The sequence below is a fragment of the Brachycentrus maculatus genome, unplaced genomic scaffold (genome assembly GCF_059751285.1).
Source record: "Brachycentrus maculatus isolate JH-2025_06_01 unplaced genomic scaffold, ASM5975128v1 h1tg000144l, whole genome shotgun sequence".
Classification (NCBI taxonomy): Eukaryota; Metazoa; Arthropoda; class Insecta; order Trichoptera; family Brachycentridae; genus Brachycentrus; species Brachycentrus maculatus.
In genome coordinates, this window is record NW_028280897.1 from 4,320,123 (window position 1) to 4,344,373 (window position 24,251).

General features: G+C 32.3%; 1 protein-coding gene across 1 annotated transcript in view; it reads right to left on the bottom strand.

The window, feature by feature from the left end:
• The window catches only part of LOC148308947 (solute carrier family 7 member 14), a 170,824-nt gene that overhangs the window by 33,763 nt on the left and 112,810 nt on the right, over window positions 1-24,251 (bottom strand). The window contains exons 3-4 of the mRNA XM_088260962.1: window positions 20,663-20,816; window positions 10,979-11,106 (exon numbers count right to left, since the gene is read on the bottom strand). Of these exons, the coding sequence (XP_088117088.1) occupies window positions 10,979-11,106; window positions 20,663-20,816 (282 nt within the window). The remainder of the gene's footprint in view (window positions 1-10,978; window positions 11,107-20,662; window positions 20,817-24,251) is intronic.

The window sequence follows — 24,251 nt, forward strand, 5'->3', positions numbered from 1 at the left end:
TCCCTGACTGGGTTCTATTTTATATATCGTAGTCGTACAGGAGAAAGTGACCAACTAACAAAACGTAAAATGTTTGGAGGGCCATTTAAGTCACTTTTGCTTGGCAAGAAAATAAACATCAATGCAGCTAGTCATTTTAACAAGTCATTTTATTATACTTCCTGGTTTAAAATCCTTTGCGTTTTTTTCAGGGCAATATAAAGCTATTGTAGTAAGATATCAACGAGTCAATTATCACGTTTTTGTAAAAAAATGCACTTGGTCATTTTCTCCTGTATGACTACGATATGTCAGGCAGCTTGTTAATTTGGGTAAAGGCCAATATATTGCATGGACCTTACTCCAAACTAAGTTGTGTTTATCGGCCCCACATATATTTTATTATGTCCTGGTGTATTATAATGATGAATTTGTGTATTATAATGCTGAATTATTTAAAAATGGATAGATTTTACCACAAAGTGACTTAATGATCCATTTAGATGTGTGACCATAACTTTGAATGAATCTCATTCACGAACGGCTGATACGCTCTGATATACTGAGTTATTATATCTGATGCACGAATTTTCTTATTCAGTCACTATTTCATTAAACGTAACACGTAACACGTTAGTACAGCGAGCCAAGCGCTCCATCCATAGTTTCGGATGCTCGCTGATGCTCGCCGCGAGCGATGTTTCTATCTAACGTTATATCTTTCTTCTCTCTCATGTAACTAAATGTGCGTAATAAACGTGACGCGTCCTTAAAATTTAACTCTCAATAATCGTCCAATTATGTATTATCGAAACGCCACCTCGGATGTTTCATATAAAAAACATATTTTCTTTTATTTATCAAAAAGCAAACAATATCAAGGAAAGATCATTGTCTTCAGTTTTGATTAAATGTATGAATAAATTTTACAGTACTAAATATATATTTTTTTATTCAAGGGTGAAGGTGTAATATAAAGTTCTACTGAATCATAAATTATGTATCTTTGTGAATAATATATTAAGGAAAACATAAATTGACATTAATGGTGATTAACTGTTTTTTGTTTTATATCATAAACTTGTATCTACGATCAGGGAAGTTAGATATTAAGGCCAACGATCAAATAAGTGACCGTCATCAGTAAAACTTGTATCTACTTTATAATATAAACCTATTTTCTTATTCACCATTTTTCTTCAACTGGTTTCGACAAGAACCTTGTCATCATCAAAAGTGGTTTAAAACAATGAACTTTTATTTTATAAATTTTATTAAATGTGCCATTTTTTTTTATAAAGTATCTGCGAAAAACGTTCAAGAAAAAAAAATATTTATGTATGATTGAATATTAAGCCAGTACTAAGAAATCCATAATTTTTAATGCAAAACTTCTTACTCGGTAATTTGATAATTGATAAAATTGGATGAGAATCGAGAGTAAAATTTCAAGGACGCATCACGTTTATTAGGCACATTTCGTTACATTAAGTATGCTGAGTAAGTAACATAAAGTAAGGAAGCGAAGTTAAAATAATATATAAGACATGTGTAAGACCGATTGCCACATATGGGATACAGACCAAAGCAGACACAGCGAGAACAAAATCTCTTCGATCTATCGATGCATCCAGTATATTTGGGGCCGTTAGTAGTTGATATTGTCTACCGTATTCTTTAAGGCCCGCAATTTCATTTTCTATAAACCCAGGTGACATTTAACCTAATTTATTTTTTTGCTTACAACACCGTTTTTGTAATTTAAAAAAAAAATGAATATTTTTCTTGAATGTTTTTCATATTTTTTTGTAAGGGAAGGGTAATTGACTATGAGTAATTCAATGTTTTACATTTTAGTACATAAACCCTGATGATGACAAGGTTCTTGTCGAAACCGGTTGGATAAAGTGTACCAATAAAAAGTGGTTAAAACAAAGTTTGTTTTATTTTATATAGTTAATAAATACATGGTTTTGAAAAAAAAAGATTTAACGTAAGGTAAGACAATAACATTCTGAACTTTGTATTTCATGTTAATTTTTGCGATTTGATTACTTCTGATTTGATTATAACGATTTTTTCAAGTAAACATAAGAATAAATTAAAGGTTACAGTAATTTTTACCATCCACATTTTAATATGATTTAATAAATGTAGGTCGAATAGTTTATTTTACATTTTCCGTTATAATAATTAATTATTATTATTGTAGTTATTTTGCTCATACCTCTATCTCCTCTTATATCTTTTTTTATTGTCATTTCAATGTATTTTGTTTATTACCTATAAACAAAACTATTTACAAAATTTTGAGTATGTCCAAATACTTGTTCACAAAATTCGGATTATCTCCAATAACAGGAGTTATTTTCATATTATTTTTTGACATCTCATCAAAGATGAAGAAGAATATGGAAGTCTGCGCATTTACATTTACATTCCGTAAATGCCCAGACTTCCATATTCTTCTTCATCTTTGATGAGATGTCAAAAAATAATATGAAAATAACTGCTGTAATTGGAGATAATCCGGATTTTGTGAACAAGTATTTGGACACACTCAAAATGTTGTAAAAAAATAATCTGGTCAAATTATAAGCTTAATAATAAAAATGAAAATGGTATTTTCTGGCGTTTGGCACACATGAGGTGTGTGATTATAATCCTGGATTCGGACCTCACATACTAATATAAGAGTTTCTGCTTAGTAAAAAGGTTCTTTACATCTCACCAATAGATGTCTCTAGTGAAGTTCTAGTAACTTTTCGAAATTGGTTCATATATATAGAACTTCCAAGAATATGAGTGGTGTGGTTGTCAATAATGGGTAGAATTGGTGAATGTTACACGTGTGTAAAGTGATCACTTAAACCAGCCTATGACGGTCGTCAGCACCGTAAATACCCAGACTTCCATATTCTTCTTCATCTTTGATGAGATGTCAAAAAATAAAACGAAACCATGTTTGAAATAAGGTATTTACACTTAAAGTTAACTTAAGTATTTATACTTAAATCAACCAGCTGCCTGACACATATTTAAAATGAACCTTGTCAAGGATCCAAAATAAATGAACTGAAAAAAATACATTTATCGCTTAGAAACAAGTTTTGTACCATTTTTACACCTTTTTATTACATCCGTTTATTGTTTTTTTTTAAATCTTTGTTTGTAACTTTCTTATTTGTGTTTCAGTCTTGTTGACCTCGATCCCATGTCCCAAAATTAGAAATGGAAATTACTCATCGAAAATATTTAATATGTTTATGACTTACGAATGAAATATGTTTTGAAATAAATAAAAATCAGTCGTAAACGAGTAAAGGTTTAAAAAAACTTTAAATCAATTACTATTGATATATACTTATGTAGAATAATTACTGTACAACAAATAAACTCATTTTAATGTTAGTATTTCAATGTAATATGTATGGATAAGCCAATTTTCCATTTACAATGTCCTAGTTGGAAGAGAAGTGAGGGAAAAATCCCATTCTGTTGCACATCAGTGACAAAATGTCATGTAACGTACGACGCACGTCCCTCGTTTAAAGTTCCGCATCGCCTGTAACAATGTTGTTCAAACAATATGTTGCCTGTCAAACTAAAGGAGAAAACTGAATGTAACGAATAGGATAGTATACGTTTGTACATGTACATACAAATATAAAACCAAGGATATTTCTATGGGGCGAGCTGATACGAACTTTTACGTGTTGAAAAACTCACTAACTAAAAAATATATTTTTAAAGCTCCAATTTCTCTCATTGAAGTGAAGCTTTTTTTAGTTCGCGGTAGGGCAAGCTTCTGTTAATTGCATAGAGTTCATACACATGTCGGCTGTTCAAACATAAAACACAGTAAGGGATATTTATCGAAAAACGTTTTTTTGCATTTCTGGACTAATTAGAATCTACTTAGTCCTAAAATGCAAAAGAAACGTTTTTCAAAAAAATGTCCTTTGCTGTGTTTTAAGTTTGGACAGCCGATGTGTTGTTCATACACATATATTGTTTATCCACAGTTATAAATTTAGATGGATCAACCTCTAGGGTGCTAATGTAACATTGATGATAAACATTTTTTATTGGTAGATTGTAATGCATACTAATGTACTATGAACCATACCAGGGGTAGCGAACTATTTCCACAAGTAGTTCAATTTTTATTTTATTTTTAAATCCGTCTCGCGGGTCATGTAGGCCGAGTTTAAAAAATGTGCAAAGGCCTGTTTAATTAACTTTAAAATTTACAAGCCAGAATTCAATAAAATCTTTATAAATAAAAATAAATGGAAGCGAAACGTGGACGTACGGGTAGGTAGAAAAGGGGCAGCTGGAGGCATTTGTGATGTGGTGCTACAGGTGCATGTTGGGGATTCATTGGTCGGAACAGGTAGGGAACAACGAGGTATTGAGTAGAGCTGGGGAGTTTAGATGATTACTAATTAACACAACAGCGAACCAAATGGATATGTCAAAATATACGACATCCAAGCCTGCTTCTTACGATTGTGGAACGCATGTGCGAAGGCACAAACTACAAAGGACTACCCCGCTTAACCTATACGGATCAAATTATCTCCGACATGCGTTGTAGCCGGTACGCCGAATCGAAGAGACGAGCGGAGAATAGAGTCGGGTGAAGACTGACAATGAAAGAAGCAAATCAATCATCATGCAGATTGTAACCCGCGGAGAAGAAATAATAATAAAAATAAATGAGATAAACTGTAATAATAATAAAAAGAACGACAGTTTCTCATTCAACGATATTATCGTTTAATGGGAAATCTGTTGTTTATTTGACGATAATGTGAGGTTCATAGTAAGTGGTGTTTTATCTTACACATGCAGATGTCATTTATTTACTCTGTCGATTTTGTAGGCGTGATTGAATAAAATTAATCGATGAAAATAACTGCTTGCATGCAAATGTCGATATAAACATAGTTAAAAGTATCTTTTTCATTGATTCAAATGAACTTGGTAAAAAATTACATTCTTGTTATATTACATGTATGTATTTTTAACTTTTTCCACTATTAATTTATTCACTATTTCACATACCCTTTTCTGCAATACAATGTTTTTTTCTTTATTTTTTTTTTTGCATTTCACAATAAATTATAATTACATGGACAATTTTTTATTCATCAATTAATACAACAAAAGATCCCACAAAGGCATGGCCTGTGCGTGGGTATACGTTTTATTTTATGTTATAATAAAGCGCTCTGGAAATAATACAACAGAAATGAGAAATATAAATATATTCAAAGAGTTAATATAAAGTACAAATATTTTATTTTGACAGAAAAAAAAGATAAGAACGGAAAAGTTAACAAATAAGTACTAAGTATATTAGTACTTTCAATCTAAGTTTTTTTTTGTAGATTAGACTTATCGAAGATGGCGGCTTTTTATTTATAGTTAAATAAAAACATTAAATAAAAGCAATCATATTATTTTTTAACATTTCATTAAAGATGAAGAAGAATATGGAAGTCTGGGCATTTACGGGTATTTTCACATTTTCATCTCACCAATAGATGTCTCTAGTGAAGTTCTAGTGATTCAAGAATAATGTTTCAAAATTGGTTCATATATATAGAACTTCTAAGAATTTGAGTAGTATGGTTGTCAATAATGGGTAGAATTGGTGAATGTTACACGTGTGTAAAGTGATCACTTAAACGAGCCTGTGACGGTCGTCAGCCCCGTAAATGCCCAGACTTCCATATTCTTCTTCATCTTTGATGAGATGTCAACTCCTGTAATTGGAGATAATCCAGATTTTGTGAAAAAGTATTTGGACACACTCAAATTGTTTTAAAAGCAACCATTTATAGAAAAGTTCAAGCGGGTAAGATAATTTCTCACGCAGATCCGCGGGTCTCTTGTTCGCCATCCCTGAACCAGACACATTTCGTTGGTAGTTGGCAATGCATATCAATGTACTGTGTACTGTGGTTATTACATTGGTGGATTGTAATGCATACTAATGTGCAGTGTAATAAAATAATTCACATAGAGGAAGAATAATATGGAAGTCTATGCATTTACACGGCTTACGACCGTCATAGGCTATGTTAAGTGGCCACTTTACATACGTGTAACAATTATGGGTTATATTATTTTTTGATATCTCATGAAAGATGAAGAAGAATATGGAAATCTGGGTATTTACGGGGCTGACGACCGTCATAGGCTGGTTTAAGTGATCACTTTGCACACGTGTAACATTCACCAACTCTTCACATTATTGACAACCACACTACTCAAATTCTTGGAAGTTCTATATATACGAACCAATTTAGAAACATTATTCTTGAATCACTAGAACTTCACTAGAGACATCTGTTGGTGATATGTAAAAAGCTTTTGACTAAGCAGAAACTCTTTTATTGGTATGATAATCCAGATTTTGTGAACAAGTATTTGGACACACTCAAAATGTTGTAAATTATGGGTAAACCCATGATTAGTAACCACGCTATTAAAGAAAATAAACTTCTGGATATATTGATCAAACTCGTAACACAGTATAAGCTCATTCACAATAGCCATCTACTGTGGGACGAGGAAAGCTTTTATTGAGCAGAGACTCTTTCCATTTTTATGTGAAGTCCGAATTCTTGATTTTATTATATACTTGAGAAAAGCTTTGAAAACATGATTTTCAACTTTTTTTAGCTAAGATTTTATGCAGTTAATTTATTTACAACATTTTGAGTGTGTCCAAATACTTGTTCACAAATCTGGATTATCTCCAACTTGGAGATACACTGAGTATCTAGAAATGTGGTTTAAAAGTAAATTCAACTTTAAGCTTTATTTATTTTATTCAGGCTGAAAGCTTTAAATAACAGGATTTATTCAAATATGGATTCCAAAGTCAACGTTTTTTGCCAGTATACCCACGATATTTTCTTCTTTCTCATGTTTCAAAACATGCCTTATGAACTGTAAATTTCACTCTCAATTCTCGTCTAATTACCGACTGTCGAATCAAGTAAAAAGGTTCACATCAAAAATGTATTAAATATTGTCACGAAATGTCTAGAACTTAAATATTTATACATTTTCTCTTATTTTTTTGTTCTCTTCTTTCCGTATTTCGCGATTTATCAAGTGTACTATTAAGCCGTAAAGTGTTTTCCTTTGTAATTTAAAAATTGTGTCTCGTCGGTTCGTTGTTTTTAGCAAGATTATTTCCGAACATGTCTTGAATACTTTATTCAGCGAATGAATGAAAATAATTCATATTTCCGTCGCAAGAAATCATTTATTTAAGCCCATTATTACAGCCTAAAGTTTTATTGAGAAAAACGAACTCTGAATGTGAATATAATTTATTGAGCAACAAATCTAAATTACGTAGAATTTATTATTTTTTTATTATTCAGGGGAAAAACCCTTTTATTATTAACATAATCATTTAAAAAAATACAAAGTAATGATTCAATTGATCCAAAACCCCTCCTTACATCACAATACTCCTTTCTTAATTTTATCGATTACGCGTACCTTAGTCTTGCAATATTTCCTTACATCACCATTCGAACATCACGATACATCGTTTCTCCGCACATTAGTCTGGAAAATCGCTCTTTCAGTTAACATTAATTTTATAAAATAAAATAACTTCGTTTTAACCATTTTTTATTGGTACACTTTATCCAACCGGTTTCGACAAGAACCTTGTCATCATCAGGGTTTATGTACTAAATTCTAAAACATTGAAATACTCAATGTTTAAGAATTTAGTACATAAACCCTGATGATGACAAGGTCCTTATCGAAACCGGTTGGATAAAGTGTACCAATAAAAAGTGGTTAAAACAAAGTTGTTTTATTTTATAAAGTTTATAAAATGTGCCACAAAGTATCTGCGAAAAACATTCAAGAAAAAGTAGATTAATTTTCTTTGCCAACTCCATGCTTCACTTTACTATACATTTGGATTGGAACCAGGACTCCATTGTACACTGCTAGTTTAGCTTTCGCTGACAGGTTTTTCTTGCTGTGTAACTGATTTCAGTGAACCATTTACTCTGTTTCCATCATTCATTCTCCTTTTTTTATCATTATAAATGTTTCTATCCTCAGAAAACACATTTCCCAAATTTACGAAATCATTTACCCGTTCCAAAATTTCGGCGTTCATTGCTTTTTTTACAAACAGATGTACATTTGTCTCTTTCAAAAACCACGGACTTTGAACTTGACAACATTCATCAGCAAATCACTTTCCTAAAATCACATATCTTTCACTCCTTTCAACAACGTCATATATCAAAAATCGTAATTTTTCAGTTGTGCATGTTTTTGGAATGCCCAGAAAATGTACTATATCCCAACAAAAGCGGCATATTTTTCACTTAATATTTACCCGCTACACGGCAGAAAGTGTTGTTTTTGCATTTTGAAGAAAAGGCATTGTTTAGCTATTTTTTAAAATTTACTAAATATTTTTCAAATGGGAAAAATACATTCAGGTTTTACCTAAAAATATCTTGCACAATTGCACAGTAAAAATTTCAATCAGTGGCATGATATTTATTTTTAAAACATTTTATTGTACTCTTAAACTTTAAAAACGATCTCCCGAAAATCGAGTTTTTTTTATATATGACGTTGTTAAAAGGAGTGAGCGATATGTTATACGTAATTTTATTGTTTGATTCTAGTTTTTTATCGAATACAATTTATCCTTTTTCATGGTCCATTCCTTACTATTTCCCCATTCATTACTATTTTACACCAGAACTACATTAATCTCTTTCAAACACTACGGACCTTGAATTTGTCAATCTTCCATTAATTAATTTTCAAATTAATAAAATAATTACATTAACCATTCCCTTTTAAATTCACTGTAGAAACTCGGTTCAAATAATTTAATTTTTTTATTTGCGTTAGTGATCATGTAAGTTGTGCAAAAGTTTTATAAGAGCTTCCATTAGCTACCTCTACACGTTCGTTCTTTTCCGCGAGTTCAGTGTTGTGTTAGTGAATCGAGGGCCAAAGGGTTTGCAGCGTTTAACGTAGTGAATGCGACAAAGAAAGCACCGTGCACAGTCCTTGACTCGCGGTTACTTTTAATAAGTTGTGTGCACATTTTCCGTGCCTTTTATACGGTTTATCCCGTACAATAGAATGCACCATACGTATGGTTTATGCGCGTTTGTGTAAATGTCATAAAGCTTAAATAAATATATTTTAAGACCCAATAAAACATAAATCGGAACATGATTTTCATAAAACCCAGGTAACATTTGATGAAGGTAATTGAATTGTGTCCGCCTCCGTAGTGCAATGGCCAGCAAGCTCGGCTACCATACTGGGGACCCGGGTTTGATTCCCAGAAGGGAGGGCCAAATGAACATGAGTGATTTTTCACTTTAATATCTATTCAATATTACCCTGGACTGGTATCTGAAGCGGAGAGCTGATCACCTTTCCTTCATGTGTAAACGAGCGAGATTACATTTATGTGATGCAGTACCCTATGCACCATCTGGGGCAGATAAAGGTTTGAAGAAGAAAAGAAGAAGATTTTTTACTTAAAATACCGTTTTAGTATTGAAAAAAATAATTTTTCTTCGTAATAAATATATGGTTTGCTGAAAGGTTAGGAGCTTAAAAAAAATTATAAAATAGTCAAATACCAACATATTTTTTTAATCGCGCTTAAAAAAATAATATGATAAAGTGGTATTACACAAAGTGAGCCATTGATGATAAGGAGAGTGTTTTATTACCATACCACAAAGTGTTCAATGCTTTTAAAATACAAAATAGAAACGCCATGTGCCTGTTAGTCCGCGAGAGGTACTTCATTTCCCTCCTACCCTGCATATTTACCGAGTATTCCCCTATCTGCCACCTGTGGACCTGTTCCAAAGCGGTCGCAGAATCCCAGAAAAGATGGACCGATGACATCGTCTCTGTCGCGGGTGAAGTGGATTGGAATTGGAGCCAGGACCTATCCGACATCGGATCCGAGTTCATAATGAACTCTTACGAGAGGTGGTACCATGTGGAGGTTCTCCCCAAAGAGTTACATTTCCAATACTGCACAAAAAATCCTTCAAATGCAAATCTGTTATGTTTACTGTATTCTATCGAAATCTTAATTAAAATTGCGACAAAACGTGACAAATCCTGTATTAAACCAATATGAAATCATTAAATCGCACCAAAACGTAATAAATTTACAAGCTAAAATTCCTGTTAACTTAAAATCATTTAAAATGGAAATGTAACGTTTTAATGAGGACCTCCACACATCGTAGTCGTACAGGAGAAAGTAACCAACTAATAAACCGCAAAATGTTCAGGAGGGCTATTTAAGTCACTTTTGCTTGGCAAAAAAATAAACATCAATGCAGTTAGTCATTATTAACAAGACATTATATATTAAAGTCCCAAGTTTAAAATCCTTTGGGTTTTGTTTCAGGGCAATATTAAGCTAGTAAGAGATCAAATAGTCAATGATCACGTTTTTGTAAAAAATACACTTGGTCACTTTCTCCTGTATGACTACGATAAAATTATGGAAAACAGTGAAGTACATTGGTACCATAAACCAAACTAGGACACATAATGTCGAATCCTCTTCCCGTGGAACGGAAGGCCTGTTGACGACAGTCAACATTCTGGTTTCTACTGAGGACTTCTACGTAGTTTTCTCCCAGCAAACCTGAATTGAGCAAATGCTGAGAATTTCCTGTATGACCCACACTAGTTTATCCTTCCTGTTTCCAGTTTAGAATAAAATTAAACATGTTTTTAGCTAGGAGAAACCAAAATCCACTAATTGATCTATGAACCTTGTACAAAATAAGTGAAGTAAATAATAATGCAACTCTCATCTAAAAAAAAGGTGAAATGAAAAAACCCAACCGAAAGAAATATAAGAGGCATACTCTAGCAGGCCTACGAAGCAGAAGAAGAAGAAGAAGAAATGTAGGAATAATTAAGTTAGACATACCAAATATTCAAGGATCATGTTCCATCCGATGACAAATGCGATGAACTCCCCTACAGTGACGTAGGAGTACATATAGGCAGAGCCGGTTGTATGAGGAACTCTAACTCCAAACTCGGCATAGCAGGCTCCTGAAAAGATGAACAATGGATAAATATCACGATGTGAGATTATTGGCTACTAAATTAAAATGAAAAATCTCAAGACTATTGGCAGCATTTGTATTGAAATATGTAGAGAAATAAGGGATATATGAAGGTTTAAACTTTAGATATTTTTATAAAACGAATAACGTGCGTCATCAAATTTCCGTCATAGAACGTTTTATGACGTCATATGGTTTACTGTCTATGGTTTATAGAGCTGTAATAGTAGTTGTGTGGATTATTTGTTTAACTTTACACTACCATTTGTGTTATACAAATATGAGAGGAGGGGAGAGGGGTGGGAGGGTTGACCATAGACATCAACAAATAGAGCCACAAATAATTTAGCAATGTTACCAATATTAAAATAACTCCATCGTTTCTGTGACGTCACTCATTGCCAACATACGAAAATAACGTTTTTTCGAAGGCGAATTTTCCAAAAGAAAATGATGAATGAAAATATTAATTATGTGGGCTCTTATAAACACAAAACGAGTCTAAAAAAATGCCTTTATAGGTTGAGTGTGTAAAATTAGATATTCCTTCCGTCTGACAAAGATCCATTAATACGACGTTGATCAATCTGATTTCCGCTATGTTGAACAATATCACATTGGATATTGATCTGTTCCATGTGTCCGAAGGAGTTTTCCGAAGCGGGATTCTTCTACACCTTTAAGTCTTCTTGCTTACTTTTACTTTTAATATATACGCCTTAAATATTGTTTGTTATGTATATATTATTTTTTTATTGAATAAATTGAATTGAAAGTTGAATTGAATTTAATTGAATTCATTATCAATAAAATGCAAGTGTAATCTCATAATCGTGACAGAAGTGAAACTTAAAACAAGAATAAGACATCATCTCGCCAATAGACGTCTCTAGTGAAATTCTAGTGATTCAAGCACAATGTTTCGAAATTGGATCATATATATAGAACTTCCAAAAATTTGAGTAAAGCGGTTGTCAATCATGGGTAGAATGGGGAATGTTACACTTGTGTACAGTGATCATTTAAACTGGCCTATGATGGTCTTAAGTCCCGTAAATGCCCAGACTTCTATGTTCTTCTTCATCTATGTTGAGATGTTAATAAAATAATACGAATAAGAGAGATTTAGTGTGTGAGACTGAGAGAAAGCAATTTAAAATAAATACAACAATACAAAATTTGTGTAAAAATATGATGTATAATAAATATTTACACTGTCATTGAAAAGTGTTATAATTTGTAATATTGATATAAATATTTTGTCATAGCTAAAATAATTCATACAGATAAGAGATATATGTCTGCAAATCAATATTTTCGAGATAACGAGAAAAAATTGCATCGATCGTTGTTTCGGATTTTGTAGTTGATTCTTCGGATTTTAATTGAATTTTAAATACGAATTCTTATGTTTCTTATAACGAACTTGCTCCTGAAACGAATTAAGTACCTACGTTATGCGAGGCACCACTATATGTCATTGTTTATTTATTCGTGATCCTTTCCTATTTACTTCAGTTTTCTTTACTCGTTTCTTAGCTTGGTTTTACCACATGTATGTTTTTATGAATGTAAAAAATGAGATGTTTCCAGATTTTTTTCCAGTTGTGATACAAAACATATTATTAAAAACTAATTTGAAAAAATTTCAAAAATTTAATATTCATAACATTTTACAATCTCTCTATGGATATCAAAATTTTTGAAGGTATATAAACTACTCTAAAAAGTTTATGCCTTTTTACGTTATATCATTTAAAATGAGTACTTAATTTTATTAAGAGAGTGATTTAATTTAAATTTCTCTCTAAATGTATATATGATCCTAAGTAGGTACTTAAAACATAATAATTGCCTAATAATTAAAAAGATTATATATAACAAAAAAATATATTATGTAACTCCCCTCCAAACATAAGAGCTAAGTCTTTAAGAGAGGCATAGTGAGGCTAGAATTATATATTTTTTATTAAAAAAATAATTTTTGAAACAAAAATAGTCACTTACTCACAGTTTCAAGTTTTACGTGATTTATCATGTAGGGATCAAGATCATGATAACATTAGCGTGTGTTTAAGTAGAAAAGTCAAGTATCGATTTGAATTTCTCCGGCATCTTGAAATAAAGGATAATAATCGACCCTTATTGTCTCGATAAAATAATGTTTTTTACGAACATAACTAAAACTTAAATATTTTTTGACATCTCACTAAAGACGAAGAAGAATATGGAAGTCTGGGAGTTCACGGGGCCGACGACCGTCATGGGCTGGTTTAAGTGATCACTTTACACACGTGTAACATTCACAAATTCTACCCATTATTGACAACAACAAAATTTCTCAAATTCAGGATACGGACCTCACATACAAATATAAAAGTTTCTGCTTGTAAAAAGAGTAAAAAGCTTCTTTAAATCTCACCAATAGATGTCTCTAGTGAAGTTCTAGTGATTCGAGAACAAGGTTTCTACATTGGTTCATATATATAGAACTTCAAAGAATTTGAGTAGTGTGGTTGTCAATAATGGATAGAATTAGCGAATGTTACACGTATGTAAAGTGATCACTTAAACCAGCCTATGACGGTCGTCAGCCCCGTAAATGCCCAGACTTCCATATTCTTCTTCATCTTTGATTGGAGGTCAAAAAATAATATGAAAATAACTCCTGTAATTGGAGATAATCCAGATTTGTGAACAAGTATTTGGACACACTCAAAATGTTGTAACTAAAACTTTATTCATTAGAATCAAAACCTGTCTTATCTTAGCGGATAACTCTTTTGTTAATCCTACCGAGGAGGGTGTGTAGCAACCATGGTTTAATCAGAAGTCTATTAAATTGCTCTTGTGAAATCCCATACCTCTCGGGAGTAAACTTGTTTCACAACGCTCAACCACACTGCTGTGTACAAACGATGCAGAGTAAACGATTTTCCACACGCTGTGATGCAAGCTCAGATAAAACACAGTTTAAAATGAGCTTTTATTGCAATGCTTTATTTTCTAACTGGAATATACTTTTATGCGATGTAACATAATATTTTTACACAGTCAAAATGTGGTATTTAAAAAAATAAAGTTTTAATTTTGTTTTGAATAAAAATAAAGGGTTTTTTCATAGATCAAACAATATAAATCTCTCTCTCTCTCTCTCTCTCTCTCTCTCTGTCTCTCTCTTTCTCCATTAATTAGTTATTAATCAATGTAGTTCCATTAATTTTTTCAATCAGAAAAAAAAACTATAGTTGAGTTCGTGAAAAATGATGACATTTGTGGATTACATATGCTTCACATAGGGAGCGGATGTGGTTAAGTATGTAAGTAAAGTAAATCATGTACATGTAGCGAGATTTTAACGTATCGATACTTAATATACTATAAAATATATATGACTGTTACGTATTGACACCAGCTCGTGACATCGTAAAAGTTACAAATATCTTATTTATTGTTTCGGCATTAACTTTGTGGTCTGACATGATAAAATGAAAAATAAAACACTTGTTTGTGTATATATATATATATATATATATATATATATATATATATATATATATATATATATATATATATATATATATATATATATATATATATATATATATATATATATATATATATAAATATATATATATATATATATATATATATATATATATACATATATATATATATATATATATATATATATATATATATATATATATATATATATATATATATATATATATATATATATATATATATATATATATATATATATATATATATATATATATTATATATATATACACATATATATGTATGTGAATGATTGAAAGCGGCCGGGTCAGGAGTCGTAATAATCGTCGGGTATGTATGAGGAGATAAGTGAATAAGGAAAAGGCGATGAATGTTTGCAAATACAGAATGGCGTGGCGTTGATTCTCTCTGCCTACCCTTGCGGTGAATCATTTGTTTCAAAATATACTCCATACATAAGTCAAATATATAATATTCCCGATGAATAATTTACTTTTCTCATTTTGGGATATGGGATTAAGGTTACCAAGACTGAAACGCACATGAGAAAGTAAGAAAAAGATTTTAAAATCTGAAAGGGATTAGTAGTTACTTCAGTTAGTCAGCTATATCCGATTCAACCAGCCCCGACCAGCATAACAGAGAGATTCGGAACAGTGGCAAGACATTTGCTGAAAACGTTCAGTCATCGCTTTTACCACTCAATCATTATTTATCTGTTACGGATCACTTTTACAAGTAACTTTTTTTTTTCTTGACACTATCTGACAACAATCCTAACAAACAACTTGGCAGAAAGCCCTAATCACGACATAGAAAGATAACAACAATAGAATGTAGTACGCTAGATACATAAAGATAACACCCTTACGATGCACTACTTTTAATCAAGCATAATCATTTAGAAAAAACAATGATTTTTTTTTAATCTAAAATTTCTAATAATCAGTGAATTAAATGAATTTTTTTGACCTCTCATCAAAGATAAAGAAGAATATGGATGACCGTCATAGGCTGGTTTAAGTGATCACTTTACACACGTGTAACATTCACCAATTCTATCCATTATTGACAACCACACTACTCAAATTCTTGGAAGTTTTATATATATGAACCAATTTAGAAATCTTGTTCTTGAATCACTAGAACTTCACTAGAGACATCTATTGGTGAGATGTTAAGAAGCTTTTTATTAAGCAGAAACTCTTATATTAGCATGTGAGGTCTGAATCCTGGATTATAATCACACACATGAGAAACGCCAGAAAATACCATTTGCATTTTTATTATTTAAGTTTATAATTTGATCACATAATTTATTGACAACATTTTGAGAGTGTCCAAATACTTGTTTACAAAATCTGGATTATCTCCAATTACAGGAGTTATTTTCATATTATTTTTTGACATCTCATCAAAGATGAAGAAGAATATGGAAGCCTGGGAATTTACGGGGCTGACGACCGTCATAGGCTTTATAATTTATTTACGAGCACCCTCTAAACTCTTAAAGAGACTTTAAGACACCAAACCTCTAAAAGAGTTTATTAAAAAACAACTTTTTTTTTTTTTTTTTTTTGGTACGACTTTTTAAACTTAGCTACCTTTACTCGACTTGGACTCGCTTGACTTTATCTTACTTATCGTACCTTCACATAACTAATTCTAAGAAGGTACCAAGTCTAAAAGAGACTGTAAGAGAGGATACCTTTGAAAGAGTTCATTAAAACTTCGCCTCTTTTCTTTATATTTTTTTTGGTACGACTTTTTAACCTAAGTTACCTTTACTCAACTTGGACTCGCTTGACTTTATCTAACTTATCGTACCTTCACATTACTAATTTTTAGAAGGTACTAAGTCTAAAAGAGTCTGTAAGATAGGATACCATTGAAAGAGTTCATTGAAACTTTTCTATGTTTTTTTTTTAATATTCTTTTTGGTACGACTTTTTAACCTAAATTACCTTAACCTGACTTCAACTTGCTTAACTTAATCGAACTTTACGTTACTTCACATGACTAATTCTAAGTAGGTACTAACTCTTAAAGAGACTGTAAGAGAGGATACCTATGAAAGATTTCATTAAAAATTAGCCTCTTTCTTTTATGTTCTTTTTATTTTTTTATGGTACGACTTTTTAACCTTAAATACCTTAACTCAACTTAGACTTACAAAACTTTACCTAACATGGCGTTGATTCACATTACTAATTCTAAGTAGGTACCTAAGTCCACAAATATATCCTCACATGACTTTACTAAGTTTTCAAAATTAACCTTACCTTTCCTAACCTAACCCATCCTTAACTTACTCAACCTGACCTATGTTTGATTTAAGCAGGTACTATGTTTTTTATAAAAGCCCTTTAATAATTAAAATCATCTTTTATGTTATGCCGAAAAGTATTCATTTGAAATATATAATAATGTTTTAAAAAAATTCATTTTCAAATCTGTTAAGTATGTTAAAAAAATCAGAACTTAGTCTGTTCAGGTATGTATATATATATATATATATATATATATATATATATATATATATATATATATATATATATATATATATATATATATATATATATATATATATATTTTATTCGGTGCAACGTCTATTAAGTATGTAAAAAATCAACCTAAAGTAAGCTTTATTTTCGAAAATCGTCGCTTGTGTATCTATCTCCACATAGTATTTTGGGAAATATTCAAATTGCAATTAAATGTGCAAAACGGTACTCATACCGCCATCTATCGAAAATATTTGAAACTTTCCCATTTTATAATTTTCCCAATTTATATTTTTTTATAGTTTTTTTCAAATTTCAAATAACTATTAAATGTGCAAATCGGTACTCATACCGCCATCTATCGAAAATATTTGAAACTTTCCCATGTCAAGTACTTGAAAGCCGGGTTAGAATTCGAAAAAATCGGTGGGTTTGTATAGATGTATGAATGTAGAAGAGGCGAAGAATATTTGCCAAAAATATAGCAGTTTGGCGTTCTATTCTCTCTGCCCACCCCTGCGGAGAAGCGTCATGATGTTATGTCAGCCACAACATCCAAATCAACCTACTTTGTTGAATGGTATCGATATAATTCTACCAGGATTGCAGAAAGATACAGAAGGTATTTGGAACTAAAAAATGAATTATTAAAACTCTAATTTATATAAAATTCATAATGAAAAATACAGCAGAAGTAAATTTTCAATAAATATGCAAAACGGTACTGACACTGCCATCTATCGGAAAATGTTCGAAATTTTCCCATTCTAACTAATACTCGAATATATTTGCCCAATGAATGTGGAAAAGGCGAAGATTGTTTGCAAAAACAGAGTGTTGTGGCGTTCTATCCTCTCTGCCCACCCCTGCGGAGAAGCGTCATGATAGGTTAGCTGTAACATCCTAATTAACCTAGTTTGATAAATGATTTTGGTAAAAATCTACCAGGAGTACATGAAAACGCAGGTGGTGTTTGAAAGAAGTAAGTTTGGTCGCCTTGTATAAGGAAAACTCGGCATACCTATGCACGTACTCATTTGAAAAGAAAATAAATTGCGCTCCAAGACTATCTAAGAGTAGTTACTGAGATATGAAGTACCATTTTATAATTTTCCCACTTAATAATTTTTTGTATGGTTTTTCAAATTTCAAATATCAATGAAATGTGCAAATCGGTACTCATACCGCCATCTATCGAAAATATTTGAAACATTCCCATATTAACTACTTGGTTAGAATTCGAAATGATCGGCGGGTTTGTATGGATATAGATTTATAAATGTGGAAGAGGCGAAATTGTTTGCCAAAAATATAGCGGTTTGGCGTTCTATTCTCTCTGCCTACCCCTGCGGAGAAGCGTCATGATGTTAAGTCAGCTAAACATCCAAATCAACTTTGTTTATTGAATGGTATTGATATAATTCTACCAGGATTGCAAAAGGATACAGAAGGTATTTGGAACTAAAAAATTAATTAAAACTCTAATTTATATATAATTCATAATGAAAAATACAGCAGAAGTAAATTTTCAATAAATATGCAGAACGGTACTGATACTGCCATCTATCGGAAAACGTTTGAAATTTTCCGATACTATTGAATAAATGTGGAAAAGGCGAAGATTGTTTGCAAAACAGAGTGTTGTGGCGTTCTATCCTCTCTGCCCACCCCTTCGGAGAAGCGTCATTATAAGTCGGCTAAAACGTTCAGAACAACCTTGTTTGATGTATAATAAAAGTACGAAGTACCAGGAGCATATGAAGACGGAAGAGGTCTTATATGGAATACTTGGCATAGTAAATTCGGTACTCGTGTACTTGAAAATGAAAAAATTTGACGAATTATTATTAGTAGCACCATCAAACGGCAAATGCTTGAATCATCCAAAAGTAGGTACTTACGGTAGGTACTCGTAGATAAAATAATATGAAAAGTCAGTTGAGATGGTTCAACACGTAAGAAAGAAGGGTAGAACAAAAATAATAGGCGAATGTAGTTGGAAAAAGAAGCAGAGGAAGACCGAGGAGAACTTGGCATGATCAGGTATGTCAAATACTCGAAGGCGGCTGGGTTGGAATTGGAAATAATCGGTGGGTTTGTATAGATTTAGAGATGTATGAATGTGGAAGAGGCGAAAAATGTTTGAAAAAATAGAGATCATCTCTCTGCCTACCCCTACGGAAAGTGTCATGGTGATAAGGCGGCTAAAACGTTCAGAACAACCTCGTTTGAAGCATGAAATTGCTTTAAATTACCAGGAGTACATGATTATGCAGAGATATTTGTTAGTAAAAAATGTATCAAATCGTGAATAAAATGTACCGATTAATATATTTAATAACTAACCCCGTTTATTTCCAAAGGTAGGTCCCCTCTAAAGGAAAATGTTGAAATATAATTTTCAAAACGTTCCATGAAAACCAAAACAATCGATTCCATTCTCTTGCTTAAAGCGGGAACTATACCCGATACAGACATCTCTCTCTTACTTATGCATTGGACATGTTGCCTTCTCGCACTCGCTGAAGCCCCGCTTGGATTGTCTCGCTTCAAGCGGTACCTCATACCCGTATTGCCGTCTCTCTCTGGCTAACGGGTCGCCCCTACCGAAGTAAGGCATACTGCTCCCACAGGGCCCTGAATTTTCTCTCGAATTCTCCCATACAAAATGTATGGAGAAATGAAAATTGCAAATTTGTGCACTAAAATTGCTCAGAACTGAATGATTTTGCATGAATCGACGGCGGCCATGAATTTGAACATATTAAAAATAAAATCTCGTGGCGGGCAGAGAAAAAAACCGGTCAATTTCGTCTATGAAAAACGGACAATTTTTAGTATGGAGATTTTTCATCTCGCAAATACTAAACCAAAAAACTATTTTCGACCTAAAATTTCACCGCTTAAAGTTGAGCATCCTCGTAAAGATGAAGTTTATGTAAAAACATGTAGGCGAAAGGCGTTTTTAGCTTGGAAATGTTAAAAAATGATTACTATGAAAAACCGTATTCGGCGACTTTGAACGCGCGCTGTAAATTGAAAACTGAATGAAACCTTGTCAAAATTGAATAGAATATGCAAAAATCAATTTAGAATCGTTTGTACACCTCACTTTTTCGATTTTCGTCGCGATATTTTAGCATTTAGCTAATGTTCGAGTCGCTGGCGAAAAATTGAAACTAAAGTCAATTTGACGTTTGAAATGGCCGCCCCGATCACGTGGTCGTGAACAACCACGCAAGTATGGAGATGAAATTAAAAATGAAAAAGATGAATGAAAAAGTAAATTAAACGGAAAAATAAGTATAAAATGTGAAAGAGGAGAGGATTCCGCTCGATAATGACCTCTCGCTTCGCTCGAGGCGCCGACCATGTTAGAGTAATAAGAAATTGAAATTTTTTTTGGCGCGAATTTTTTTTTTCGCGCAAAAAACGTTAGCTAAATAATAAGGACAACATTTTGGACACACTCAAAATGGTGTATATGAAAATAAGTTATTTGTATTACGTTACCTGAGAAGACGCTTGCAAGGGCCGCAATGATGAAACTGATGACAACCCCTGGTCCAGCAACGTTCCTGGCAACCATCCCACTCACCAAATACATGCCAGTTCCCACACACGAACCCACTCCCAGAGATGTAAGGTCCAGGGTTGTTAGACATTTCTGGAATTAAAAAAAAAATATTATGACAATTTTGACATCTCAACTTATTTTTTTTTCAAATGAAACCATATCCGCTCCCTAAGTGGAGCTTATGGAATCCACTGTCTCCAGGCTTTCCTATCGACTGCCAGCTCCTTTGCATCCTCTCAAGTCAGATCCGCGGGGGAAGTTCTGACGAGAACTGCCGACGAACTGTCAGCAGTGGTCGTCATGGGCGGCGCCAACCTGATGCCTGTTAAAAGAGGCAAGTTTGATTAAGGCTTTCGGAAGGCATGCGGAGTACATGGCCAAGCCAACTGAATCGCCTTTTCTTGACGACAGTTGTGACCAAGATTTGCTGCGTGCTACGCCTTATCTCGTCATTCCTCACAAAGTCAAACCACCGCACGCCTAAAATTAAAAATCTTTGAGAATAGGTGTCTGCGGCTGCTGTAGGCCTTTGTAAGGTGCCATGTTTCACAGCCGTATAAACTAGAAGCAATCTCTCTTAATTTAAAAAAGCGAGATTTTGACGCTGTAAATCTCCATTTGACAAATATTGATAGGTCAATTCTTTGTGACCGACATCTGAGTGAGACTGATGACTGAGATGTGACCGACTTTGTGATCGCAGGAGGCTGATCCCTCTTAAAAACAGGCCACAAGGCCTACAACAAGAAGAAGAAGATTTTTTTAATAACCTTTTTATGTGATTTTTGGTACATTCCATCATATTGATTTGAAGTTATGCGGTTTTAAAAAATAATGGAACCCATCCCCCAGTTTTGTATGTATTTCAAGTATTTTTTTAAGCGAATTATTTTTATGCGACTTCCCGTGGAACGTATCTATTGCATTAAAAGAGACCCAAGTGTATACACATATGTGTATATATCGGTAGTGTAAAGGCAAATGGGGTATATCTGTTTCATATAAAATTTTACAGGAGAGCAAAAACAAACATGTGAAGTTTAATATTTTTTTCAAATGGCATATGCACATATCTTAATAAAATTAAATCAGTATTGCAACTACAGCTTTATCCTTCAGACAAACAAACGGACTTAGAAAACGATTTTTTTTACAGATATACCCCTTTGCCATTACACTACCGATATATATTTATATGTATATATGTCAAAATTAAGAATAATTCGATCCAATACAATTTTCATAATAAAGTTTTATCACTATATTGTAGAATAAAATTGAAGGTATCAAGTCATATTTTTAATATATCGCATCATTAATTAAAGATTCTTTACATTATATTATATTGGGCTTATAAAACCAAAATTCACACAATTAAATGGATAAACTGACGTATTACTACATTATAAAGCAAGCACGTATAACATGAAAGGAAAATTTGCCGAAGGCGGAATTTATTATGAATTTCAAGTAATAATATTCATCTAAATTTGTGTACTTAATATTACACATTATATTTTGATCAAATTACGAGAGTAAATTCTTGGCGTAGCGAACCAAAAATGTAATACATATTTGTGTTTGCTCTATCACGTCACATAATAATATTACTTTATTACCGCTATGATGTTCTACGTTTCTGATGTTAAATTTTATATACGGGTTCAATAACTAAAAATATTTCGAAAATCTTACCCTCCCATATCCAACCTGCATATTATACAAATAATAATTTACATAAAATCCTCGATAACTCAAAATGTAAAATTGATTTATTACAAAAAAGTGGTGTTTATGAAATTTCGTGTGGAGATTGTGATAAAAAATATATTGACCAAACTGCGAGAAATTTAAAGATTAGAATTAAAGAACATCATAGCGGTCTTGTTAGTAATTATTTTTCGGAATTTGCAAACCATATAATAGATACTAATCACTCATTTCACTCTCATAAATTAAAATTATTACACCTTGTTCCATATAAAGGCCAAATTATGAATTATCTTGAAATTTAGAAATCCAAAAAAACCTGAATTCTAATAATAATTTATTAAATAATATATTGTTTCAAAATTCTTCACCATTGCTTTCCATTTTTCCTTTTTTTTCAAACTCCGTCCCTTGACTAACCCCTTCCCCTTACTTTCCCCTCTCCTTATTTATAGAACAATTTTATATTTTATATTTTAGTTATTATACAGACCTGAATGATGGAAGTTTAACTTCTGAAACATGTAGTCTATAATAAAACTCAAGTGGTAAAAAACGAAGTGTTTTCTTTAATCATTGTAATAATATTACTTTTTAGTCAAATCTCGAAAATAATTGTATTTTTAGCTCTTTTCAGTCTTGTTTACGGTAAGTATCTGTGTGTTATTTATTATATATGTATCTACGCTATGGTTTTATAAAAAAAAATTGATGTGAACTTTCTGATGATCGATATTTGGAGGAGAATCGAGAGTGAAATTTCAAGGACGCATCACGTTCATAAGGCACATTTCGTTACACGAGAGAGAAGGAGAAAGAGAGCTATTATATGTACGAGTATATTCCGACTCCACAGAAGTGGAAAAAAACACAAAATTTAGACTTTTGAAATCAACTTTTAGTATTTACTTATTTAAAGTACGATTAAAATAATGTTTTATATATTTTAAGAACTAACTAATAATCAGGAGTAGGCACAAATAATAGAACGCCAAAGCAATATGTCTGTACAAACATTATTTACCTCTTCTACATTCCACATACCCGTTATTCCGACTTTCAATTATGTGAAAAACATGACAATGCCAAGTTTTCCTTGGTCTTCTTCTCGTTCTATTACCAACCACATTTGCGTCATGTTTTACTATTCCTTCATCACACATTCAATTCACATGCCTAAACCATCTCAACACACCTTGTCGGATTGTTTATAAGCAGAGGAAGACCGAGGAAACTTGGCAGGATATAGCATATCAAATACTTGAAAGCGGTCAGGTCAGGAGTCGGAATAATCGGCGGGTATTTATAAGGGGTTGATGTATAAATATGGAAGAGGAGATAAATGGTTGCAAACACATATTGGTGTGGCGTTTTAGTCTCCTCTTTACCCCTGATTAATTAGTTCAATATCTTCTCACTCTCTGGTCTCAATCCTGCGGATTGGTCTGTAGCAACAGATGACATCTCTTTCGCCATTCTCGCCTATTTTCGGAAGTCCTCTTCAGCTCCTCATACGTCGAGCAGCCAATAATATCTCAATTTAATGTATATTTGGTGCGCGAATTTCATAAAACATGATTCACCAACAAATTTTATCGACTGAATGAGCTTTATTTCGGCGTAATACAGAATTATTATGTAGATAAATATTAGAGTGAAATATTTGCGAGTATTTAATTTATGCAATCAAATTCGTGGAATAGTTTCCATCACAGTATAGAGGATAAAATAATATTTGTACGAACATTATTACCCTTTGTTATATTGTACCAAGGCCCAAATTAGCATTCAATGAAAACAGCAAAATGGAAAATT